The sequence below is a fragment of the Rhamphochromis longiceps genome, linkage group LG17, assembly GCF_057381845.1.
Source record: "Rhamphochromis longiceps isolate RC_006_pf linkage group LG17, R_longiceps_female_GT1.1, whole genome shotgun sequence".
Taxonomy (NCBI): domain Eukaryota; kingdom Metazoa; phylum Chordata; class Actinopteri; order Cichliformes; family Cichlidae; genus Rhamphochromis; species Rhamphochromis longiceps.
The window spans coordinates 6,796,940-6,824,930 of NC_140573.1; the positions used below are offsets into that span (position 1 = coordinate 6,796,940).

The window sequence follows — 27,991 nt, forward strand, 5'->3', positions numbered from 1 at the left end:
TCAAAAAAATGTCAAAACAGCTAATAAATCAGACTTGAGGGGGAAACCATTGAGTAAAATTCTCAAGTGCCTGTTAGGTCAGTGCTAACCTAATCGCATTAGCCTACCACAGTACAAGCCTGGAGCCAGTAAGATAAACACTTAACCCCCCAGTGAGCAGTTGAGACATCGCCAATCAGATTAAAACACACAAAGGCACACACAATCACTCATTCACACACACTCAACAGGCAAAACGCAGCCATTAACGAGAGCCACTTCACACTCACAACTGCCGCCGTAAGCTGACTGCCATAAGACTGTCGGACGGCTGACCACGAGACCGAAGATCGCAGATTAAATTTTGCCAGTTTCCATCAATTCTGCAGAGGATGTCCAAACAGGTGCCTGAAACGAAATGACATTTGCATGTTAGGAGACTGTTGGCAGACCTCCAAATGAAGGCTTCTAAGAAAACAGCCTGGTTTAATATTCTTAGAAGAAGCCTGAGACTGAGTGGCAGTCTGGGGAGAGGCCTCCTCCAGCCTGGTAAAAAGGAACAAACCCTCTCTAGCACTGAAATCCTTAGCTGCATGAACAACCTTGGGCTCTTTGCTCAAGTAAAAGTTCTGAAATACAGTTAGCTTTCATGCCACAATCAGAAATAGAACAGACCATCAAATCTATTTACTGCACGTACAGGCTTTACATATATAGGCAAATGATCGGTTTTATCAGTTTCCCATCACTGTGGGAAACGTCTGGCTGCTGAAAGCAGTGGAAAAACATGAATGAAAGAGGCATAAGTGCGTGCTGTTTGTGTCTGTAAATAAAATGCACCCAATTCTTAATTTTCGACACCTACTTTGCACTTTATGCTACATTAATCCGTTAAAACAGCACGCTATTCTTATCATACACAGTTGTTTTTCTGTTTTTTTACCAGTGTAAATAAGGGTTCGTTTTGGGAGTGTATATCCTGCCCAAGGACACTTTGACAGGTGCCAGGGATCAAACCACCTACCTGATCTCGTCTAGCTCCAGTGTTTTACAGAAGGTGAATCACTCCTGATTGTTAGGCATCATAAAGAATCTCGAGATTTAAAATTCACATAAAGCTGGAAGCCCTTACACAACACAGCACCTAATAGATCAGTGCAAATAAACAAATTCTCTGCACCATTCCCCGTGTACTTTCAGATCCATACAACACAGAGAGGGGATTTTATAATTATGAATCCTATGTGCTGAGTATTTTTTCTCCTTGCAAAAAAAAAGAATAAAAACACACGAAATCCTAGTGAGATAAACCTTATGAACACTGACTCATCAGCCACACTGACAGGAAAGTGGGAGCAACATAAGTACACAATAGTTTTTCATCAGATGTTAATTTCTGCATCAACGCAAAATAAAAAAATACACTTTTTAGAGGTTTTGCAAAAACCTGACGACCATAATTTAGATTTCAGTATGTCAACGTACAGAAATGAAATGATCTCATTCACGTTTTGAGTAGACCCGTTTGGACCTGGACGTGATTCAGTGATCACACAGATGAGTATCTACACACAACAATGACAGACACTTTGTATTAAGGCCTAATGTATGTGTTATGAAACATGTTGGCGCTAAACTCTTACCGCCAGAGGATCGGGGATGATGTGAATCAATTCTCGAGCTCTTAAAAGTGCAGCCGGGACTGTGTGGGAGATTTGATTGGGAGAGGTTTGCTTCTGGTGAATTTGCGCTGCCTCCCTCCACACCAAGGTGGGCTGAAGGTGACTCACAGCACAGCTCATCTTGCCACGGGAGGTCCCCGGCACCTGAACGCAGAGAGGCTCCATCCTCGGGTTTCAAACTCTGAGCACCTGCTCACAGGGAGGCAATAAAATTAAGTGGGGATGACACACGAGCAGATTTTTAACAAGACCTTTACTGTGTATTACAATTTTTACTTTTTTTTTAATTTAAAGGCAAAATATGTTTTATTTTATATCTCATTAAAGTGACAGCCTACTTAAGGTCAAAGCTATCTGGAACATTTGCTTCTTTTGACTGTTTCTGTTCCCTAAAATGTTGTGCAATAGCAACGGCTCTTTCATGGAAGTTGGATGCTGAACATCTGCCGAATGTGATGACAGTCTGTGTTTGTGTCTCAGTGACAAAGGCGAAAGGAGAGAGAAGCAAGAAGCCTTTCTTAGAAAGAAAGAGTAAGCGTAATGCAATAAATAGGGATTTACTCAAAACTGACATAAGCAGAAATTACGAGCAATAATTGAAAAGATAAAAATAATAGCGCCTCAGATAAGACTCAAGTAAGTCTGCTAAAGACAATTCTGTTTACTGATAAATATGACCGACAGATTTTATTCTTTTGATTTGTGTGCTACTTGTACTCGTGTTTATGAAAAGCACTGTATACATAAATAATTCTTCCACACTTCTTGCTTGGCCATTCTTCACACGTATTAATTTGATCAGATTACATAAAGATAAAACTGGACCTCTGTGTAAGAGGCTACATAACCAACTCTGCCATTCATGTGAGCATCCCAGACATTATGTCTATAGAAAATTAATTACATCTTGATTTAAAGAGGACATGAAACGCTACATATATAAAGGCTAATTTACACCATTGAGCCCTGCTCTCAAAAACTGACAAACATTAGCTAACAGGTGGACTTTCCCGTCTGAGTGTAGCTAGCCAAACAACAGATCAGTGTTGCCAACTCCTAAGTAAGGAAAATCGCTATTGGGTGTCCTAAAAGTTGCTAGAAGTCGCTAAATGATGTCATCGCCTAATTTGCATAATTGGTCATGCTAATATAATTGTAACCTAAGTTGTTGAAGAGAGAAATAACAACGTGGAACGAGACATAAAGTGAGTAAAGCATGTGTTAAATGCATTTAGAATTTATTTAGAACTACAAATTAAATTTATTTTAGCAATTATTGTTTTTTAATGTCACAATTCCAACCGTGCTCCTTTATCCGGGCTTGGACCTGTGCAAAAGTGACCCGGAATAGGCACTCTGGTGGAGTTACTTTGTGTGTGTGTGTGTGTGTGTGTGTGTGTGTGTGTGTGTGTGTGTGTGTGTTTATAAGTAATTTTAAACCTTGTGATCCACAAAACAGCATAACAGTAAAAGAAGAATTGACTGCGTTACAGTTAGTGCGGGAGCGGCGGCTTTGCTCGTGCGCGTTTCATTTGCTGTTTGGACGCATAGGTGTCTTAAGAGCAACCTGCACTTTCACGTCAAAAAGTCGTCATAAATAAGTCTCCAATAACACCAGAAAAAGTCGCCAGATTTGTCGCTAGTCGGTTTTTAGAAGAAAAGTCGCTAAGGGGGTCTGAAAACTCGCTAAATATAGCGACAAAGTCAGTAGTTACCTAACATAAGCTAATGTAAGTCTATTAGCTGCAACCAACCAACCAACCACATTGCCTCACGTTCGTAATGAGAGAAGATGGCATTAAACAAGCTAAAACTTTAACTTTAAGCACTTATTTTTCTAAATCCAGCTTCACAGACAGTGTTGCATCTATATCAGTTTTTGAGAGCAGGGCTCAATGGTGTAAATACGCCGTTATATGTGTAGCGTCTTTAAAAGACCAAAATCTTTCTGCCAAAATCTCAAAAAATCAATTTTTACAGCCTCTTACTGATGTGGATGTGCATCTTAAGTAGAAACACATCCACGGATGGTGTACAAATTTAGTGTGCGAGATTGATAAAAGACACGTGGTGACGTGTGTGTCTTTGAAGTGTTTGGAGCATATACTTTCTCTAAAATAAACACTTTCTTAAATTAATCTTTCAGTAAACTAAAAAAAGTAAACTTTTTTTGTTCTACGCACACCACACGTGAGAAGCACTGTTTATTTAAAGGAGAAAAACTATTTAAAGGCTAGAAGAGGTTAAGCTTACAAGCTGGGAGGTCAAAGATGATGTGCTGGAGGTGGAACTCACCGTAGGAGACCAGGAACACAGACACAAGGCCTGTCAGCATTACAGACTGAACCCTGTAGGGAAACAAAGCAGGAATAAGAAATAGGAAGATGGAGCGATGGAGAGAAAAAAGAAAATGCTGAAGGATAGATTTTCATTTAGCATGAAAACAAAGTAAGGTTGTGCAAAACTCAGTGTTTTATGAGTCACTGATTGATTACTATCACTCAATCTAAAAAGGTTTTTCAAGAACAGATATGGGAAAGCAGTGGGAGTAGAAGGAATGCATTCCAGTTTTCTGCAGGAAGGGCACTGGAAGAACTGGACCGACTTCTCTGCAGACGTAATCATCTGACATAAAAACCTGGGCTGTTACAACACAAGACAATGACAGTTCACAACCGCTTAATACCATTTAAGTGCCAAGAGGTTGGTGCCTGAGGACAGGTTGAAGGTAGCTCACATTTACTTTAACTTGCTCCAAGTTGCAACATATGTAACCATGAGCTGCTCCAACAAGACACTTTCTCATGGAGTCTCTGAAAAACTCATACAGTTTCTAAAGTGTTCATCTCACAAAGCTTTCAGAAGGCAAATAAACACATAATTTAAAAAAATAAGCCAGTGTTTATGTCTGTCTGTGAGGTACGAAATTTTTACTGTGCAAAAAGGGATCTCTGACTCATTTGGACCAGTGAAACGCAGGACCAGTGAAACTCAAATTTCTGTCAGAGAAAAGAAGTTTAACAGCACATTTAATCCTCCAAAGATCTTAGAAGGTTTTTTTAATGCAATTATAAGAGAATTTCTCTGTTTTTCTACATACTGTAGTTAATCTATAAGTATTGTTCTTTGGACTTAAATTGTAAGAAATAAATGTGTAAAATTACAGAAATGTTCTGGTAGCTTTTTTCTCCACTTTGGACCCACTGAATAAAGCTGAAATCTTCCACAGTAGAAGTTTTATGTCATTTAATTGTTTTCTATTACTTAATTACTTTGGTGTAGTATGAATGTTCATGGGAGTCATTTTTTTATTAGTAGGAAAAGCAATAAAAATTATAAGACTGTCCAAAATTCTTTCTCTTCTTCACATTTTTCAAAGCTGTCCAGTGGCCAAATTCTTGCCCCCGGGTCTTATGTTTGAGATCGTCAGACTACAAGTTTGTGGATACAAAATCAAAAACTAGTGTTGCTACTTCTGCATATGCAGCGAGCTCTTTTCAACACCCCACGAACAGAAGATTAGAGAACAGACAGTAATACTTACATTGTAGCGGTCATCACGAGAGCATGGACCACATAGGCTTTGGCTGTGGTGAATCTCACTGAGGACAGAAAAAAGAGACACAGCTGTTTAAGGTGCTTGGATCTCCAAAGGGACTGTGAGTCAGGACTTTGTCGTGACCTGAATAAATAGTGACAATTAAAAGTCTTTGCAAAAGGCAGAGCCAAGGAGATTCTAAATGCAATTTTTCTATTAAAAAAAAAAAAAAGGTCTCTCGCTGATATGAGCACCTCCCTCTCTCCCGCCTCACACTCAACTGCTTTTCATTCATGAAACACACCAGGCAGGAGGAATGAATATTACAGGGAGATCTTTTCTGTATTTTGCCCATGTAACTGTTCACTAGACGTCGTGAATATAGATGTTAGATAAAAATAGGCAATTTGCTTTCTTTTCTCTCTAACAGAAATATAATCAAATTCAGATGTTTTCTGTTTATTTTTTTTCCATCGACCATCATCGTGAAGCTTTCCACTTCTGCTTGTTTCTGTGCCAAACAAGAGCAGCGAGGCAGTAAATGAATACAATCTTTTAATTCAGTGATACACCAACCCCAGACACACAGCGTCCTGGTGAAAAACAACACCACAGATGCACAGCAGGCACTGTGCGTTTGGTCTGAGTGTAATACTTACAGCACTTCTGTACAATACATCCAGCACTTCTGGATGGATGCAAACTGCATTTCGTTGCCTTGTACTTGTGACATGTGCAATGACAATAAAGTTGAATTCTATTCTATTCTAATACACCAATCATTAGCAAGCCAATCTGTGGCCAAATTTGTAAGGATCCACTGAAAATAAGAGCAAACTGGCCGACAGGTTTGTTATCTGGTGGAAACAGACCATAAAGGATTCAATGAATTCATGTAAAGCAGAAACATCAGTAGAGGAAGCATCTCATCTATTTAAAGGCACGTATACACCTGCCATCACCTTCATGTGATTCTTGGAACAGCTTTGGGGAAAGTCTGTTATGCAAAGCATTGTTATCACTTCAGTATAATTACTGAAAGAATCATCACAAAGGTTTCAGTTTCACGTTAACCTAACAGGAATCCTTTATGACGATATTACTGTATTTAACTAAAATTTCCCCCAAAAAACTCCAAAATTTTTAATGTTAATCCAATCCAACAACTTATGCTGTGCATTTCCTTTTTTTTTTTTTTTAGCAATTTTTTATTTTCTTAACTTACAGGGAAAAAGGTAACTCAGTTCACAAAAGCTATGGTGGGAGTAAGACTGCATATAGTGTATCTCAGTTATTATAAAAACAGTGCTCATGGCAGGGTCATGAAACACTTGAAGGCTTAAATGTTGTAGAGACAGATTTCTCACCCACAGTCATTTGCATGTGAGATGGAAAACAAGGATTCCCTGCTTGCATCCATGTTACAGCATGTGGAATTTGGAGCCAGGATGTTAACATATGTTGAGAAACTTCTATGGACAAAATAGTGAAATAGGAATCTGCCATGCATTTAATACCTGCATCACACTCCGTCGCACAGAAGAATTCAACACTGACACGATTCTCGCTGATTTGCAACACCTCCTACAAAGACTTCAGATTAATCACAGATGTTAATAGGATCGCAGTCACGGTGTAAACAAACTCCTCTACCATATCACAGTGTACTGATTCGTTAAAGTACGCAGGCCTACCAAGAACCAATCAAAATCTCAAAATCACAAAAAGATTCTTCCAAAAACAATAAAGTAATGAATTCCATGTGATCAGCTGTTGCACCATCTTAAAACAGGATAAATAAATCGTGCATAAATACACACCCACGGCGTCGGAAAAAGACGTGAATGTGTTCAAATAATCCTACCTTTGCCCAGCGTGCAACCAAACATGTGCAGCAGAGAAAAAGCTCAGCTGTCAATAAAGTGATGCTCACTCATCATCATCATCATCATCATCATCTGCAGGTGGAACTGAGCAACTCAGGGCTGTTATTCATGCCCTTCTTCCTACTCTGAGCACTGTTGCCCCCCCCCCCCCTTCTTTGGAAACAATTTAGATCAAGACGAGCATCTGAAACTATTTTCCACTTGCAGGACTCCTATCCGTGTCCTCCAGGGACTCCACCTCGCCAGCTATTCATCCATGTCTGACTCACACCCTGACTGAAGCTGCTTTGCACAGAGGCGCGCAGGGGCTTGTTTCCTCCCCTCCTTCCCATCAGCAGCCACAAAAGCAGGAACATAGTTTCTGCCAAGCTGCATCACAACAAGTTTAAAAAGTTTGGCTATTCCATTCTTAGACACTTTACAGAAAAATGTGCTCTGGAACAAGCATATCATAAAAAGTTCAAGTGAAAAAAAGTGAGAAATTAAGAGAAACTAAGAGAAAAGTTAGAGATGATGCCCAGAAATCACAATCTAAGAGAAAAGTAATAAAAGGCATTTATTATCAGGCGGCAGGTACAGAAATGACGGAGGGGGAAACACATGCCACTAAAAAACGTTAAAGCTGTCAGTTTGTCAGAAGTGGGCGAGTTAACTCAGCAGTTATTCCTCACTTCTGTGTGGAAAAATAGAGGACCGCACAGGAGCGTGAAAGGTCACAGGCAGAAACACGATCGGACACGGCTTTAGTAAAAACGAGAAAGGGTTCTTACGTCGCTGCCGAAGAACTTCGTGTGCGCTTCATTCAGTTGAATTTAATCCTTTCTGAAGACCTGCGCGCCTCTATCACAGCTCACTCCCCGCTAACTGAGACCGAGGGTAGCGATCAGGATTTCCCAGTGACAGACGGGCAGTTTCCCCTCCCTCTCGCAAAACGAGCCGCTGCCCAGAACGAGATTGAAGGCGGCTGAAACAGCTAAAGAGCCGAGGGAGGAGGGAGAGCCTCCAGTGCCCGGCCCATCGTGATGCGTTCAAGACATCTGCGGGAATCCCACAAGAATCTACTACGCTGTTGCTCAAGGTCTAAACTCGAGTGCAGTTTTGAAATAATTTAACCCTCCTCCATTATTATATTGAATATAAAACATGCTTTGTAATAAGTATGACAAGATAAATGGAATCATTTGTTTAAAGTTAAAACTGACTAAATCCATCTATCTATGGATGAGTCTAGTTTATGCGTCTCTTTAGCCTGCCATATGTTTATAGATAGGGTAACTACTGTATCTGGGAAGTCTTTCACACCAATAACTGGAATACTGAAAGCCACTTGCACTCGTGGGCCATGAAAATGTGCAAAACGTTAATGACTTGGTTTGCCCTCTCCTTCCAGGTTTTCATTCCATTAAAAGCCCATAAAGTGTGTGAGCCAAGTAATTTTTTGCATATCCAAAATATCTGAGTGAAGCAGTAACTTGCTTTCTCTAGTCACGGTTCCGAAGCACCACTGTTATTAATTATTCTGCTGTGAACCTGAATCTCAAACCTGAGTTTGAGATATATGTTAACTTTACAGTAAGCACTTGTTATACCCAGTGTTGGGACTAACGCGTTATTAAGTAACGCGTTAGTCCCAACACTGGGTATACCCGAGGGCTAAGCATCACACAGAATAAGGGCTTGTCTGATCCCTGCGCTCAGAGGGTCTCGCTAATAATTAAATAATTAATTATTTAATTATGAATAATTATTATGAATAATTAAAGACAGAGAATAAGAAATGTTACACCTGGGAGAAATTAACGGCTTTACAAGAGCACCATCACGAGGTTTTTTTTTGTTTGTTTGTTTGTTTTGACAGTAAGTTTGTCATTGGCCTTATGCGGTGATAAGCAAATTTTACTCCCTTCTTCTTGAGTAAAAAAAGAAAAAGACTGTCACTAAAGCACAAGTGAAACTGAGTCTGCTGATTGTATATGTGCAAACAGTCCAGTAGCCTACTTAGGGTTATTGTGACATGCAGCTTTTTCCTTTAATTTTGAATTACCTTAACAATTTCTTCTAGTCCTGGAAAAAAGAAAAAAGTTTCCCTGTCCACACCACGAAGTCAGCCTACTTTTCCAAATGCAAACAGGCAGTCTGTTATTTGAATGGAAGGTATGTCTGTATTATGATTAACTATACAGGGCTTTCACAGCAGTGAATGAATTTGTTGTTCTGAGTGATGTAGCACACAAGTGAAAATACAGAACTTACTTTATATGTAATACCCGCTGTTCATTCATTGCCCCAAATGTGCCCCAAACAGAACACGTGGTAAATACACAGGCATGCTTTAATTTTCTGATTTGGCACTGTTTAAAACGTTTTGCAATACACCAGGTTTCCAGGACATCGGGACACTTTATCAGTAATCTTAATTCTGGCTGTATCCTGTCTGTCACGTGCATTGCAAATGATATTAAATGTAATGTAATAGCATTCATTAATCAGCGGCTGCCAAACTGACCAAAGCATTGTAGCTACATTTGTGGCAGCGCATGAAGTGAAACATAATGCTACTAATTAGTATTGCAGTTGGAATATGTGGTTATTGAGTTGACTAGTCTGTCTATAGGTGTGAATTCTAATTAGTTTAATTTAGAATCTGAGACATATGATTATATTCACTGTGACATTTCTTAAGGGGCACAGTGCGTGGGTGTATGTGAATAGTGTGACGATCCACAGTCCACTTGTGACTGTTAAGTCATTTTTCGGGTTCCAGTTTGCTTTTTAGATTTGATTTTTCTGAACTCTGACTAGGCTTAGGTAAGCCCAAGAGCAGCTCGGTTTCAAGCTGAAACTGCTCTCACATTACAGTTGATTGTGCAAGCAAATTATTGAGAAACATAATTGTGTTTCCTTGTGACAGTGACCTTTAGTTATCATAATCACTGTCACAGTGATTATGTGACAGTTGTTTTTTTTTTTCCGCCTGTCCTGTTTGGCTCTTTTGCCATCAGAATTATTGTCTAAAGGTGAAGAAAGATGCCCAACGGATTTACTTTACCAAATGGACCATCCCAGCCATGCCATAATGGTCTATTTGATTCACGTTTTATTATTTATTTTATTTTATTTTCACTTGTTAAATACGAGACAGACTTCACTGGGGAAAAGAAAGGGGAGAAAGAAAGGGAAAGAAAAACAGCAGGGAAGAGGGACGGGGATAAAGGGCAAAAAACAAAAACCAACAAAATAAGCAGACAAAAAATACAAATATCTGGATCACCTATTGAAAAAGAAAAAAAAAGAGAACAAGCAGAAGAAAAAAACAAGAGCAACATAATAAACAACATCACGATTATCTATGTGAATGTAACAGTAAATACTAAATATTAAACATTATTGTGCAGCACGTAAGATCGACAGCGCACAGTGTGCTTTGAGGTAGGAGCCAAAAAGGGTGTAGTTTGTGTGTGTGAGTCCCCGTGTGTACAGCTGTGAGCATGGACGCGCTTGTATTTAAAAGGTTCCTTCATGTAATGATCTGCTAGATGGTGTGGGGAGCCACAGCCCCGTCCACCAGGGCATGAAGCAGGTATGGAGGAGATCAAGACTCCAGACATCCAGAGGCTCTCAGAACACAAGAGACCAAGGAAGACCAACAGAGGGGCAGCCGCGCCACTGTCCCAGAAAGAGCTGAGGAGAGTCCCAGATGAGGGCTCACTCAGCAGCCGCAGCGGCCAGCTCCCCCGCTGACCCCAGTAGGCACCCCCATAATCTACAACCCGCCAGGGAGAGGGGGCCCAGGCCCCTCCGGACCGGGGCCTAGTTCGGCAGCGCCGCCTGGCCCCACAGAGCCCAGGACAGCCGACCCGACCCCACCACAGAGAAAACTGCACCCACCCCGTCATCCACTCATCTTCCAGACTACACAAGACAATAGACGCCCAGGCTGAGATCTTCCTCCACCTCTCCTGCATCTCCTCCTCCTGCAGAGAGAGTTCCTGAAGAGAGGAGACCTCCTGCAAGATGTAACAGCCTCCCCCACCAGTTGAAGAGCCCCACAGGTGGCTCAATGAGCCGGCGGAACCCTGCACCAGGGCTGGGCCCCCATACACCCACCCACCCACAACCCTGGCAACACACCAACCGGGACCCAATCCCCCAAGGCCAAGCCAGGGCCCCAGCCCAGAGATGGAGCGCCCCCAGAACCTCACGCCTGTCCCGGACCCACCCAGGGGCAGCCATGCTACCAGGTCAGTAACCCACGTCTGTCAGCACAGACCCTCCCCTAGCCCCGCTGCACGCAGCCACGAGGAAACCGTCACCGGAGAGCCAACAGAGCCCTTAACAGGCCATGACCGCAACCCCGGGTTGAACCCTCCAAGGAAGATGCTCCTGGCTTTTCATTTCCAAATGATACTTTCAGCTGCAACGTTAACTGATTAAAGGCTTTTGCTTCAGTTTCACATCCTTCAAAGCTGCATGGAGAACTATGACGTTAATTAGATGTTTATTATTGTTACAGCGACGACAAGAAAGGTTTTTTGGTTTTACTCAAACCCTGACATTTAGGTGAACACAAAATATATGCAGTAATACACTCCTTTGAATCTTGTTCAGGAGGTAGGGACAACAATCATATGTGAAAGACTCACTGAGCAAGGCTGGAAATGCTTTTCAAAGATATCAATCCATCAATTTTAGCGTAAACACTGCAGAGAAACTTTAGAGCAGAGAGGACACTGAAAAGCTAAAATAGGCTAACAAAGACATTCACACTTACATTCTTATATGCCACATCATCTGACTCGCATGCCTTTGGATTTTCACAGGGAAATGGAGCATGTGGATGATATCCAGAGCGACATGAGGAACAGATTAAATGTTGTCAGAGACTGCAGCTGGCCCAGCAGCTCTTTACTGAGTGGCAGGAAGGACGGATGTGTCAACATGTGCGTAGTAACGTTTGCATCTGGGGACTAAATGACAGATAATACCCTCACAAATATAGTAGTGCTAGTGTGCATGTGTATGTGTGTGCCATAGTGAGATAGTGCCTGCAGTCACTATAAGCCATTATGACGTAGAAAGGATGCGTCACTGCATAAACCGCCTTTGCAAAAAAATGAGGAGATTAATTTGCAAGGGGAGTTCCTTGATCTGCGTCATGATAGAGGTGCATCACCTCGCTTTCACAGCCCACCGGTCTTTATGGAGATTGATTTGGCTCATTGTTTTCAGCAGCCTGCGCTGCACTGTCGCTATACTATACTGCAGGGATGCTTGGAAGAATCTGGTTTCACACATTCAAAATCCACCCACATGAGCGTCAAACAGGAGTAAAAGGACGAGAGATGACAAGTATGTTTGGTTTTCCTGCTGCTGCATTTGTCTTTAGTTACTTTTTGTCAATTTATGTGAGAAAACATATGATTCAGCTGCTTGATGGAAAACAAGTGTAAAATGCTTTTTTCCTACTTTTGGACCATTTTTAAATGGTAAATGGTAAATGGTCTGTATTTGTATAGCGCTTTACTTGGTCCTAAGTACCCCAAAGCGCAAATGTTTGAATAGTGTTATTCACACTTACAGACGACATTACTCATAAAGACAACATGCTTTGGATTGTGGAAAAACAGCAAACTGCTGCCAAAGTTAATAGCTTTTTTTAAACCCAGATCTCTTCAGCGCTTCAGCTGACATTCTTGCTGTTGGGGATATTTGACATTTTTCATGGCACTTTCAAAGAAAGTTAGTGAAAAATTAGATGTGTAGTGTCTGACATTGTACATAAAACTGGGTTAAAATCTAAGGTTCAGTGATTAACAGACCAGTGGAAAGACAGCCTCATCAAAAGCATGACATCATCCTCTGGAATGACATCATGCTAACGTGTGTGCAGCGGTGACAACACCAACTGGTATGCTGGTATTAATAGAAATAATCTAATTATAAATCTAATTTTTAAAATTACAAGCTCAGCATCTGATGAGTGACAGGAGCAGTTTCTTTGTTCTTTTTTTTTTTACCACAAGGATCCGGTCTGCATGTGCTTTCTGTGCTGATGTTCAGTCTTTGAGGTGGTTGCTCTTTGTTGAGGGGATTAGACAAACCCTGATGTTCAGTAAGAAAAGGAAGAAGATAACTGCTCCTACATGCATCGCATTACCATGTGAGTAATTGTTCCTTATACAAACTGAAACGACCACTATTACTATTAAACTAATGCACATCACATCATGGAACACATTTTTTTAAAAATATAATAGAAACCTCAACTAAAATCCACCAAAAAAAAAAAATCTCAGTTGATCTAATTGATCAATATCTTTTAATAGTAAAAAGTTATTAAAAAAACAAAACAGAAATGTCACAAATAGTTTGACGTGACGCCATGCACCATCTCACCAACAAGCCAAATGCTGTCAGAGAAGGGGGGGATCAATCCATGTCCGTGCTGCTTATGTCCACATGAATTGTTTGTTGTACAATATTTTGTATGAGCCACTAAAAAGTAGGTGGATGACCTGACAAGAGATCTACAGTATCATTGCTGCAGCAGATGAGTCACACACGGTCTCAACATTATGAGTGGATGCTGTCTAACAAACACCCCCCAGTGGCTTGAAGCATAAAGATGCCTCTGTGTCTCACAGGTTGGGAAGCCATTCATGAATAGTTAAACACATGGCATGCTGAAAAAACCTTTGGGGAGGAGATTGCATAGCGAGAGGATGAGGTCATCCTTAAGTCTGGTAAGGATGATGTCACTTGAGGGGAATGATATCATCTCTTCATTTTAAATGCATGATGTACATGTTTTCATCCCCTTCTACGTGAATTCAAATCACATTCAAAGAGTGACTTCAAATTCATGCTTGCTTTGTACCCTAGCTTTCCATATTAAGCTGTGACCCTTGCATCTATAATTTCAGCATGAAAGAGAGGAAATAAGGCAGGAAATAGAAACAGATAAATCGCTATTGTTAGAGTGTGTGTTCCACAGAAATTACTCATCTGCCATGTTTTTGTTTTCAGCTATTCTCTGGAAGGAACCCGTTTGCAGTTGGCAGGAAGGCTTATCTTTCTATAGAAATTTTATACTTCTTCAGTATTCTTAACTGTGAATTTTAAAGGAGTAAAGAGAAGACAAAACAAAACACAACTCACAAACACGCGTTGTCGTCCTGGAGCTGCTTTTTCTTGGAAAGAGAGAGCGATAGGGCAAGAGGCCAAATTATGCAGAGCAAGAGGAGCAACAGTAAACTGTGTAGATATGTGCATTAATTCATTATTTATTTTCTACACTTCTTGTGTGCCATAAGTGATCCCATAACATAATATAATATATAAAATATTGTGTATATTGCATTGTTGTGTCTATTAGACCCCATTCCCGCAAGACTGCTCAAAGAAGTCCTACCATTAGTTAATACTTCAATTTTAAATATGATCATCTATCTCTAGATATCGCTAAGTACTGCACTCCTTTAAAATGGCAATAATTACACATTTACTTAAAAAGGCATCACTTGACCCAGATATCTTAGCTAATTACAGGTAGTTGTAAAATAGCTGGCTGATCATCTGCAGAGGAATGGTTTATTTGAAGAGTTTCAGTCAGGCTTCAGGGCTCATCAAAGTACAGAAACTGATTTAGTGAGGGTTACATGTGGTCTTCTTATGGCCTGTGACAGTGGCAATAAGAAGGATCAAATCTGTGCTTCTCCAGCTAGACCTCAGTGCAGTGTTAGATACTGTTACTGTTGACCACAGTATTTTATTATAGAGCATGCTGTATGAATTACAGTTTTTTCTGAATGCTTAAACCCTAACTGTGATTCCTGTAGCACAATCTCTAAAACTATTCAGACTTATAGCAAAACCACTCACTGAGTTTGCAAAACTAAAAGCACAAAAACTGCTTTGCACTCAGTTTGCAATTTTGTAACACACACTTTGCAAAACTGTAGGCACAATTCACTGCACAACACTCAATTACCAAATTTCCAACACACTCCTAGCAAAAGTATACACATGTATGGCTATCATTAACACTAATTTGCCAACTGTCTGGCACACTTTCACATGTGAAAACTTTTTTAGATAATTAGTTCACTTTGCAATCAGCCTAAGCACTACAATACAGGTAAGCTGTGTGTGCGGAGTACAATGGAGGGAGCAGAAAGAGTGAGAAGTAGAGGAGGCCGAGGAAGAGGACGTGGAGGTGAAGAAGTAGGACGAAGAGGACGACAAGGACAAGGAGGAGCAAGAGGAAGACGAGGAGGGGGGAGAGGAAGATGAGGAGGGGGGAGAGGAAGGGTGGGAAGAGTAAGAAATAGAATTGCTGATGACATCAGAGCTACAATAGTGGACCATGTAATCAACCGTGGAATGACCCTGAGGGTAGCTGGCCAACGGGTCCAGCCTAACTCGAGCCGCTACACTGTAGCAAGCACCATAAGGACATCTTGAAATGAGAATCGGTTAGTACAGTCACTTCGCACAAAGATTTGTAGCACTGCCATATGCCAATGAGAAACACACCAATACCATTGATGTGAAAATACTGAAATTGTTACTTTACAGAATTGCTAGATGACCAGATGCTGGGGGCAGAGGAAGCATGTTCACTGCAGACCAAGTAACCCATATAGTCATTATGGCGACTGCAAATAATCCTATACTTGGAAATAAACACTTGTGTTTGTTTTGATGTGTTTGAATAAACACCAGTACTTGAAGTTTGGATCCCTCTATGCTTATGGATCTATGACAGAAGTATGAGCTCAAACTGACATAGCCTACCTTGTGCACAGAGAAAGCAAAAGCCAGATGTGTTTTGTATTCATACCATCAGTGTGCAGTTGGCGCATTGTGTGCTTAGTAGATGATGGCTTGTGTGTACTGTTTGATACGGAAACACCATTTTTATGAAGGTGTGAAGAGTTAATCTAGCTGTGTTTGCTTTTGCAAGAGAACTACAATGTTTTGATTATTGGGTGACAGGTTTTCTTATTTGTGTGAAGAGTTTTGCAAAATTAGCCAATAGTTACAAAAAATGTGCTTAAGCAATCAGAAAAAACTGTAAAGGTACTGTGCTGGTTTAAATCATATCATAGACTCTAATTTGTTAATGAGGAGTCCTCTTCACACACTTTGTTTAATTATGGAGTTCCACAGGGTTCTGTGCTAGGAACAATTGTGTTTGCATTACATATGAGGTTTCTTCCTGTTAAAAGGGGGTTTTTCCTCCCCACTATTGTCAAGCACTTGCTCAAAGGGGTCATTCGATTGTTTGGGTTTTCTCTGTATTATTGTATGATCTTTTCCTTCCAATATAAAGCACTTTGAGACGAGTGCTGCTGTGATTTGGTGCTATATAAATAAAATTGAACTGCATTGAATTGTTGCCTTTTAACAAGAAGATCCTGGACTCTAATTCACTATCTGGTCTGTATGCAGTTTGCATGTTGTCCCCGCATTTCGGTGAGTTCTCCGGCTTCTTCCAACAGTCAAAAGACATACAGTTAGAGGGGTTGGGTTAACTTATGGTTTAAATTGGTCATAGGTGTGAGTGTGATTGGTTATCTAGGCCTGTCGTGACTTGTCCAGGGTGTACCCTGCCTCTCACTCCATTGCAGCTGGGATAGGCTCCAGCCCCTCTTGGAACCCTAAATTGGACAAGTTTGGAAAAATGGATGGACGTAATATAACTAATTTATTTATTATATGGTATTTTCCACTGGGGAAATTTTCGGCCCATGCTTACGGGAATACATTTTCCCTTCCAACTCCCATCTTGAATTTTCTAATTCTAAAGATGTGAATGAGTATCTGTGCAGTTCAATACAGAACATCAGATGTTTTTAGTGTGTTTGTGCTCAGTGTGCAGAATATACTGTTGAGCTCTCTGTTTTCATGTTTGTGGAAGGTCCTTGGACTGGACATCCTTGTTTCCACTGGCATTTTGCCCAGGCCACACTATGAATGTCCCTGTTAGAAACGCAGTCACGCCTAGCAGGCAGCTGCCTTGCTGCTGAGCAGAAGAAATCCTGAAAGTTTGCCAAACACACACCTTTGCCCTCATGGGGTTTTTTTTCTGAAAAGACATGACCACTCAGTAGTTGAGGGCACATGCTTGTTATATCATGAATTTGATTCTTCATCATATGTGCAGCAGTGTGTACTGACAAAAGCGTGCTTTCCCAGTTCACAGCTGTAACACGTGTTTCCTTACGGGATGTGCTGGCAGAAATACAAGCTGACACTGCTTCTGTCATTAGCTCTTGTTTGTACAGCCAAAATCTAAAATAAAAACAGGCCAATCTTTGGAAGCCACACCAGCAGAATATTACTAAGACACATGCTACCCACCTGAACATTGTTGAGACAAGCACACAACACAGTCTGGAATGTGGGGCCTCCCTGCTGCTGCGGAATCAGGGCGGTCTGCTTCTCCCCACCCCAGGGAAAAGGGTAACACCACCTGGGTCTGGGTGCAGTTTCCCCCTCCAGGGGCAAGGGTACCTAGACCCAGGGCTTAGAGTACGCTTGGGGAGTGTGATTGTGTGTACAGTGTCTCTCTATGTCTGTCTCCACGTTGGGTGAGTGTTGAGTAATTGCATATGAGAGCATGAGGGTGGGAATGGATGTTTGTATCTGTGTGTGCCTGTTTGTCTGTGTCCATATGTCAGGTTGGGTATCAGACGCCACCTCTCTGGGGACATCCCAGGTCCTCCGAGGTATGAAGGTCTATCTCCCCCCACCACTTCCCCTGCCAGTGGCAGACGCCCTCAGACATCGGTGCGTTGGTGGTTCTTTGTGTCTGGGGATGGGCACCCAGGTACACACTGGCTCACTCCTTGGTGGCTGCTTGTCGGGGCCTGGAGCCTGGGGCCCGCTTGGGCCACTTCGGGGGTGGGGTGCCCTCAGCCTCTCGGCCTCGGGCTCGGTCACTCTGGCACAGCTGGCTGCCAGCGGAGCTCACGGGCACGTCACTGCAACCCCTCCTGGCTTCTGCTCCGCGGCTGCTGAGTGAGCCCTCATCTGGGACTCTCCTCAGCTCTTTCTGGGACAGTGGCGCGGCTGCCCCTCTGTTGGTCTTCCTTGGTCTCTTGTGTTCTGAGGGCCTCTGGATGTCTGGAGTCTTGATCTCCTCCATACCTGCTTCATGCCCTGGAGGACGGGGCTGTGGCTCCCCCACACCCTCTAGCAGATCATTACATGAAGGAACCTTTTAAAAACAAGCTCACAGGTGTACACACGGGGACTCACACACACAAACTACACCCTTTTTGGCTCCTACCTCAAAGCACACTGCGCGCTGTCGATCTTACATGCTGCACAATAATGTTTGATATTTAGTATTTACCGTTATATTCCCATAGATCATCGTGATGTTGTTTATTCTATTTATTCTCATTTTCTTCTGCTTGTTTTCTTTTTTCGTTCTCAACAGGTGAAATTTAAAAAGTATCTACTGTTATCTACTGTTAGCTAGTTAATTGTAATGGTGTTGTTTTTATTATGTTGCTCTTTGTTGTTTGTTTTCTCTTCTGGTTTTTTATCTCCATACAGGTGATCCAGGTGTTTTGTTTGTTTTTCGTTTTTTTTCTTCTCCCCTTTCTCACCCTCTCTTCTCCCTTCTATTTTTTTTCTCTCCCTCTCTTTCCCTCATTCTTTCTCCCTGTCCTATCCCCCAGTCATGTCTGTCCCGCCTTTAAAAAACGAAAATAAAATAAATACATAATTATAATAAAGGTCAATCAAATGGACCAATATGGCAAGGCCATGATGATCCTAAAGATCCAAACGGGACAGGCAAAAAAAAAAAGCACACAACACACTGCAACACAGGCACTCCCTGATGGCACTAGCCTATCCCAGTGTAGGTAATCTGAAATATTTTGACATTGTTATTTTTTCACTTGCGCTTTATTTTCTCTTCAGAAATGTGCAAGTGTGTGGCACAGCTGCACATTAGATGCAGTGTCTGCCACTTCTTTTTTTTTTTTTTTTTGCCTGTCCCGTTTGGCTCTTTTGCCATCAGAATTATTGTCTAAAGGCAAAGAAAGATGCCCAACGGATTTACTTTACCAAATTGACCATCCCAGCCTTGCCATAATGGTCCATTTGATTCACCTTTTATTGTTTATTTTATTTTCACTTGCTGAATACGGGACAGACTTGAATGGAGGAAAGAAGGGGAGAAAGAAAGAGGGAAAGAGAAACAGCTGAGAAGAGGGACGGGGGAGAAGGGCAAAAAACAAAAACCAACAGAATGGGCAGGAAAAAAAAAGAAAAGAAAAAAATGCATATATCGATCACCTGGATCAGCTGTTGAGAAAGAAAAAAGAAAACAAGCAGAAGAGAACAAGAGTAATAGAAAAAATAACATCACAATGATATATGGGAATATGACAGTAAATACTAAATATTAAACATTATTGTGCAGCAATAATTTAGAAGTGTCTGCCACTTCTAAAAGAGACTGGCAAAGAAAATAGCCAAGAGGCAGAAAGAAAGTGTGAGTCAGGCAGTCCAGCTCAGCCAGTCACTTATGTGCACAAAGCCCCAGAAACAGCTCTGGGTGCCAATATACTTTCACTGAATTTGCAACAGGTGACGAAGCTTTCAACATTAAGGCCTCCTGGCCCACTCATAACACTGTTGAACCATTAAAAAAATAGATTTAGCAAAAAAACCCCAAAACAAAATAAAGATGTACCTTGGGCTCAATGGTGTTATTGCAATGTGTTTCTGCTCTTTGTGCTCTTTGATTGGTCGATAAATTGACTAACATTGGAAACAGTCATTTGTTTCTAGCTTTCTGTTCTTATTTTCTTACTTTGGTGACCCTCCTGTGTTTTTGTTGAACAGATTTGCCTTTGTGCTGCTACACAGATGGAGGTCGATGATATCATGTGCACAGTTATGACGTAATAACCCCACCCGCTCCGAACAGGTTGTGTTGTGCGTGTGTGACAGAGAGAGAGAGAAAGAGAGCAAGAGAGAGTATTAGTGTGCAGCCCTCAGGTCTCACAGGAGTCATTGAGAGAGCTGCAGCGAATACATTTCATTCGATTTGTAAAGATCTGTGCTCCTCAGCTGGCACAAACACCGCCTGGAAAACAAAAAGCACTGAGTTCTTTTGTGTGTGTGTGTGTGTGTGTGTGTGTGTGTGTGTGTGTGTGTGTGTGTGTGTGTGTGTGTTGGGGATGGGGGGGGGGGGGGGGAGCGGGCATGATGAAAAACCAGTGACTGCCAGATGTAAGTGGATCCATCTGGCTGTGACACCAGGAAGGCTTGAAGATGAACTCGCGTGGGGTGGAGCTGTTTAGCATCAGAGGCCATAGCAAAGGCCTTGGGGGCCCAGTTGAGATGAGTATTGCCTACTCATCTTGTAGTCGTGTCTTTCTTTTTTTCTATCACCCTCTCTGTCCTTTTCCCTCTGGCTCCTACAAATCAGCGCACAGTCCGCAGCAGCAGGCATGACAATGTGCTGACACGAGAACACTGTACTGACTCTCACTTTGTTGTCCATTCTGCCAGAACCACATCATCAGCGCCTGATAGAATGACTTATAAAACCACAGCCTTTCTCTGGTGCACAGTTTCACTCTTATTTCTGTGCACACATGCGTGCGCACACACACACACACACACACACACACACACACACACACACACACACACACACACACACACACACACACACACTGTGTTTTCATGTCTTGTGGGGACATCTAATTGACATAATGCTTTGCCTGGCCACTTACCCATCAAAAATGAATGCCTAACCTTAACCCAAATGTAACCCTGACACTGAAACCATATTTTGAGTCTCAAAAATGCCTTCAAACTCGTGAGGACCAGGATTTTGTCTCCATAAGGGCTGTTGGTCCCCACAAGTATAGTAAACTTTGAATTTTTGGTCCCCACAAAGACATGAATACACACTCACACACACACACTGACACACTGAGCCAGTGTGTCGCTGATTCTGTCCAAAGTAAATTATGTTTTCAGACACTCACACAGCTTCTCTCTTACTTTTTCCTTTGAGAGACGAGAAACTCTTTAAAGGATCATTTCTCTTCTTTCCACCTTCCAGGGCAGAACACAAATATGGAAAGAATTAGCGAGAATAGGAGAAAAGAGGATTCCCAGAGCAAAACTTGTGCGTCATCAGATTTGATTATCTCGAACCCGGTGCGCTGGCCCTCGCGGCAATAGTGATAAAACAGTAAAGAAGTGAAGTGGAGTCAGGCAACAAGACCAGTAGTTGACTATCATCTGACGTCTAATATCATGACAATGAGTCTTTTGTTTCCTGCAGTGATTTAGTATTTTAAATCTTTAAGTAGACTTTCAGGCTGAATAAACTGAAACAAATTGCCTGTCATTCCCAAGTCATGTTTGATCAAATAATTTATACTACTGTATTGTTTAAGCACATACAGAACTCATTGAGATCAAATCAGATTGTCTCTGGTGTCGGCTTTGGCAACTTAAACTCACACACACTCGGGGAAAAAATACTCCAGTTCCAAGGGAACATTTATGAAACAGGTGTGTGGCACTGGTAAAAATTCAGTCTGTGCAGCATGAACATATTGTAAAGCAAGTTCACATAAACCTAGACTTAGAGCTTTTTATTGTCATTGTGCAGTTTATTGCATAGCGAAATTGGTTAGCTGGATCACAAAGGTGCAAAAGTAAGAAGAGAAAACGATATACAACGAAGGGAAAAAATAAATAAATAATAATAAAAAAATAAAAACCAATATATATGTATACATATATGTGAGTGAAACTGTATACATGATGTATGCGTAAGAAACATTGAAACAGAAACATTGTGTGGCTGTATACAAGGGCAGTTATAAAATGTAATAAATACATAAATAAGGGTGCAGGGGCTATGGTCATTTAGGAAATATATAACTCCTCTACTTCCTTCTAACTCAAGAAAGCCTACAGATAGCTGCAAAAGCAATAAGAAAGGGGAAACCGAGCCCATGCAGCATTGTTTCCCTTGGCCTGTGCCCAGCCAATTTTTACATATTGAGAACACATTATTGTGGACAGAAGGGCTATAACAGAAACATTAGTAGTAGTTGTAGTTGTTTACTGATTAACTAAGACTATCGATCAAACATATCTAGGAGGAAAAAGTAGCAACATGCCAGTGAGGAGTCTTCACAAACAGCCCAAGCAGGCAACAAAACTGGGTTAGAGTGTTTCTAAAAAGAAGCTAAATGTAATTCAGTCACTTCTCTTTTTGTAACACCAGCTCTGTTGTCTGTCTAGTCACTCCCACACTCATTAGCAGCTTCATTTTCTATGTTTAACTCTAGAACTCTGCTGTCCTGCTGCTGGCCTGTTAAAACTACCTGCTTTAAAATATTCGCCTGTTTTTGCTCAGCAGCAAAGCTTCCATTTCTCCTTAATGCATTTGAGCATGTGCAGTTTTACTAAGATGGCTCAGATTAACAACAATAGATTTTTGGCGGGCTGATGTCAACGCAGAAAAACTATGTGAGGACAGGTTCTGAATTACCAGGCCTCTTTTTTTGACTTTGTTTCAGAAAACACAGATGTTGACGTCTCTATGACGGATTGTAAATATTCGACCTGAATAATGTGAAACACGTCAAGATGACCTTACACAGTGCGTAGCTGAAAGGTTACATTTGTTAACAAATGGCTCTTTGAGGAAGTTCTGTGAGAAGCAAAGCGGCAACAAACACACAGACATTAATCCAACAAAATCTAATACCAAAGTCTCTGCACATAAATAAATAATATAATCAGGTCAACAGAGGAGCCTTCATCGCTGTCATCTACGCTGCTCTGCATCCTGCACCCCTGACTGGATACTAATAGGTAGCTAAGCAACTGCTGAATGCTAATGGCAAACCTAATGTCAATAAACATATCCAGGGCCATTTTTACTGAATACATGACACTAAAGTCTTTATCAACTCAAATTAAACTGGAAAACCAGGCTATCAGTAAGTGTAAATGATACTCACTCACTCTGTGCTGCTGATTTTGTGTGTGGCAAGCCTCCCATAAAATAGCAGCTTTAGGATATAAAACTGGAATAGACTATTGAAAAGGTAAAAGCCAATAAAAAAATTAAAGAAAACCACTCTCTTCCTTTTGCACTCCACATAAGCACAGGAATCTGCACCACAGTCATCATGAAATTATAAGTACTTACAGGAAATTAAAGTTTGAAACAGTTAAACCAGGGGGGGGCGAGGAGCTCCGATAAATGCTGGAGTTTGTTTTATATCAATAAATCAGAATCTTGTGTTTACCAACAGTTTGGCTTAATGTCCACAATTCCCCCAGTTTTTCAGTTGCCTGTATGTGAGTTTCTTTTTCATTCTTAAGGTACTCGTGTTAAATTAGTCAGCTGCAAGCTGTCAAGTGCACGCAATAACATCCTTGTGGGTTTCTGTTTGAGTAATGCCTTAATATCTCACTGCTTCCGTTGAGCACCACTGAGAGCATCACTTTGGTTGTTATAACGCCTCGCAGGGACGTATCATTTGAGATGCAAACTTTCTTCCAGTGCCATCCTGAATGAATGCTCTATATCTATTCTTTCAAATCAAATTCTCCTGGCGCAGGTCATAGAATCCCCTTTTTTATTTCAGTGTTTTCCAAGCAAAATGGCTTATTGAACCTCGAGTTATATTTGCAGTCTGAAGCTGTAAACCATTGAGGCTATCGGTTCAGTTTCAAACTCATTGTCATTATAATCAAGCTTTCCTCCAGGCTTAGAGTGACATTTAAAACATAAAAACTGTGTAAATAATCATTTTTAATAAGAGTAAAACACTTACTGCAACTCACTGGAACTGCAACACTTACAGTAATGGAAGGAACAAAACTTCTAACCAACGTATTTTTTCACCTTTTTGAGTATAGCTTGACCTTTCCTATGGCGTTCAGCAGTGACTAAGCAGAGCTTGGTAGAAATCAGTATGTGCACGTGTAACTGCACATGGGTTTGTGTGTGTTATCAGAAAACAGATTATCAGAAAAATAAACGAACCACGTCACATAACAGCCTTAATAGAAATTGTGGGTGCATTAGTGTCCGAGAAAGAGGAACAGTGTATGGGTGCCTGTAAATGGCATATAAATGAACGAGCAAACAAAACGAGGACTGCGATAATGGCAGAAAATGGAAAAAGTGAAGCCGAAGCAACACAGAGAATGAAGCAAAGCACAGAAACTCATTTCATTATATTTATCTACTTGGAAAAATATATATATTTTCCAATAAGTGAATACTGGGTCATGCCTTCTTTCCTAGAATATTTGCACCTCTACATAGCTAAAAGCATTAGCATCATATCACACTGACATAAACCGATATAAACTCATAAACAGGTGGGATGAAGTATTTTGTTGTGGGACGCGCAGCACCGGAACATTTGGTGATCATATACTTCAAGCTGCTGATTCACAGGAGAGACGGAAGACAAGCAGACACACTGAGGCATGGGAACATCAGAATGGTACGCTTCAAATTAGCGTCCTGATGAATGCCAGGACCAAAGGGTTCTCAGCAGAGCAATGCACTGTAACAAGATGATCAAAGGTATTCACATCATCCATCGGGGGTTTATCTGATCGGGGTTCTCCAAAAGAAGTAAAAGTTTCTTTGTTTTGTTTTTTCAACTTAAATTTGCTGCATATATGTCAAATTTTATCTTCCCGTATCCTTTTTAGACAGGAAGGATTTGTATTTCAAATAATGCTTCCTAGGTTACTTTCTTTTTTTCCATCTAATCTCTTGCTCATCCTTTGCATCTGTCAGCTTTCAGACTAAACAGAGCTGTGTGTATCCACACAGAACTCCCTCACACACACACACAGAGTTTATCTTAATGTTTACACCGCGGGCGGGCGGGCGGACGGACGGACGGACAGACAGACAGACAGACAGACAGACAGACAGAGACAGACAGACAGACAGACAGATAGACAGATAGATAGATAGATAGATAGATAGATAGATAGATAGATAGATAGATAGATAGATAGATAGATAGATAGATAGATAGATAGATAGATAGATAGATAGATAGATAGATAGATATTATTTAGACAACTGCGTTTCAAGTGAGCAAACAGCATCACCATGGAGATGTCCGTAACCATTACCTCACCTTTTGCTCTCAAAATTTAAATAACAGAGTTTGTGCAGCTGGCTTCATTCTGCATCCAGCAGAATAGCCACAGCTCTTATTGCTAACACAGAGTGAAAAACTATAGTGGCTCCTTCTCCAAACGCCAGCTACTAAAGTGTCGATCGAAGCCAGACAGTTTCTTGCCTCAGGCTTGTCTGAAATAGTTGTGTGACATGGGCACCTGATCTCAGCCTAAAAAGCACGAGTATAAAAATGTTAGTGTTTTCACTGCTGAAGACACAATGCTCCTGATGTGAATCTCCACGCACATTGTTTTACATAAATGAAATGTGTTTGCCATCCAACCAGCAACAGAGCCATGCTGCCAAATTTACAGTTTTTTCTGATTGCTTAAGCACATTTTTTGTAACTATTGGCTAATTTTGCAAAACTCTACACACAAATAAGAAAACCTGTCACCCAATCATCAAAACATTGTAGTTCTCTTGCAAAAGCAAACACAGCTAGATTAACTCTTCACACCTTCATAAAAATGGTGTTTCCGTATCAAACAGTACACACAAGCCATCATCTACTAAGCACACAATGCGCCAACTGCACACTGATGGTATGAATACAAAACACATCTGGCTTTTGCTTTCTCTGTGCACAAGGTAGGCTATGTCAGTTTGAGCTCATACTTCTGTCATGGATCCATAAGCATAGAGGGATCCAAACTTCAAGTACTGGTGTTTATTCAAACCCATCAAAACAAACACAAGTGTTTATTTCCAAGTATAGGATTATTTGCAATCGCCATAATGACTATATGGGTTACTTGGTCTGCAGTGAACATGCTTCCTCTGCCCCCAGCATCTGGTCATCTAGCAATTCTGTAAAGTAACAATTTCAGTATTTTCACATCAATGGTATTGGTGTGTTTCTCATTGGCATATGGCAGTGCTACAAATCTTTGTGCGAAGTGACTGTACTAACCGATTCTCATTTCAAGATGTCCTTATGGTACTTGCTACAGTGTAGCGGCTCGAGTTAGGCTGGACCCGTTGGCCAGCTACCCTCAGGGTCATTCCACGGTTGATTACATGGTCCACTATTGTAGCTCTGATGTCATCAGCAATTCTATTTCTTACTCTTCCTACCCTTCCTCTCCCCCCCTCCTCATCTTCCTCTCCCCCCTCCTCATCTTCCTCTTGCTCCTCCTTGTCCTTGTCGTCCTCTTCATCCTACTTCTTCACCTCCACGTCCTCTTCCTCGGCCTCCTCTACTTCTCACTCTTTCTGCTCCCTCCATTGTACTCCGCACACACAGCTTACCTGTATTATAGTGCTTAGGCTGATTGCAAAGTGAACTAATTATCTTTTTTTCTCAAAGATATTTTTATTGAGTTGAAGCAACAAAGAAAAGCAAATACACGCAGAATTGACAAACACCAAACAAGCAAGTTTCACAGCGACTGTTAAAACTGAAATATCAGAATACAGATTAATGACACACTCACATGTCTTATAATTGCTTCCAGCAGTTTATCCCCTACCCACAACACTTAGAACCCCTATCCCTCAGACCAGGAAGGAAAAAACCAAACAAACAAAGCAAGAAAAAAGAAGCAAACAAATAAAAACAACATCACAGATAAATCAAAAACAAAATAAGAAAAACACACAAACGACTAACAATAAATAAATAAATAAATAAGTAAATAAATAAAAAGAAGAAGAAGGGGGGAGGATTTACTGAGCAATGCTGGAAGTCGGGTTTGTAGCCTGGAGGCTGGAAAAGTATTTCAGGAATTGCCCCCACACCTTGTAAAACTTACCGCTGTTGTTGCTAATCGCATACCGGATCTTTTCAAGGCTCAGATAGTACATAAGGTCCCTCAGCCACTGAGCCTGGGTGGGCAAAGGGGCACCCCTCCATCTTAGGAGGATTGTACGTCTAGCTACAAGGGAGGCGAAGGAGAGCATGCAACGCTGTGACGAGGTCAACCGTGCATCAGCCTCTCCAGTGGTGCCAAAAAGCGCAACTAAAGGGTCAGGATCCATATGGTGTCCAACAAGTAGGGATAAGGTCTGAAATATATCTCTCCAGAATCCTTCGAGGCTAGGGCACTTCCAGAACATATGAATAAGGGAAGCCTCCGCACTCCCACACTTATCACAGGTAGGGTCAACGTTCGGATACATACGGGATAGTTTGACTTTGGAGAGATGGAACCTATGCACAACCTTAAATTGTAAAAGACAGTGGCGGGCACATAGGGACGTGGAATTAACTAATTTGAGTATTAAGTCCCATGTATCCATAGACAGGGACTGATTTAAATCTTGTTCCCAGGCCGTTTTAATCCGATCTATCGAAGAACCGTTCATGCTCACCAGCCTGTCATAAATAAGAGAGATAAACCCTTTACGTGTTGGGATTAGGGTGAGGAGCATATCCCCTGGGCTTGCAGCTGGTGCTACCGGAAAGTTTGGAATCTGAGATTGGAGGAAATGTCTGGTCTGCAAATATCTGAAAAAATGTGTACGTGGGAGATTAAATTTTTCAGAAAGCTGGGCAAAAGATGCAAAAGTATTGTCAAAAAATAGATCATTGAAACATGTAATGCCCTTATCATGCCAATCTCGAAATATAGGATCAGATAGTGATGGCTGAAAAAGGGGGTTAGAAAGAATTGGACTTAGAAGGGAGAAACCTGTTAATCCAAAATGCTTCCTCATCTGAGCCCACACCCTCACC

General features: G+C 41.2%; 1 protein-coding gene across 2 annotated transcripts in view; it reads right to left on the bottom strand.

Annotated features, from left to right (window-relative positions):
- The window catches only part of lepr (leptin receptor), a 49,364-nt gene that overhangs the window by 15,324 nt on the left and 6,049 nt on the right, over window positions 1-27,991 (bottom strand). Inside the window, exons 1-5 of one of the 2 annotated variants that reach the window (XM_085386731.1) lie at window positions 7,856-8,101; window positions 5,206-5,263; window positions 3,957-4,009; window positions 1,623-1,850; window positions 270-387 (exon numbers count right to left, since the gene is read on the bottom strand). In XM_085386731.1, coding sequence (XP_085242857.1) covers window positions 270-387; window positions 1,623-1,850; window positions 3,957-4,009; window positions 5,206-5,219 — 413 coding nt within the window. In that variant the 5' untranslated portion in view covers window positions 5,220-5,263; window positions 7,856-8,101. Of the gene's footprint in view, window positions 1-269; window positions 388-1,622; window positions 1,851-3,956; window positions 4,010-5,205; window positions 5,264-7,855; window positions 8,102-27,991 lie in introns of those variants that run through there. The other variant, XM_085386730.1, reaches the window with a different exon arrangement.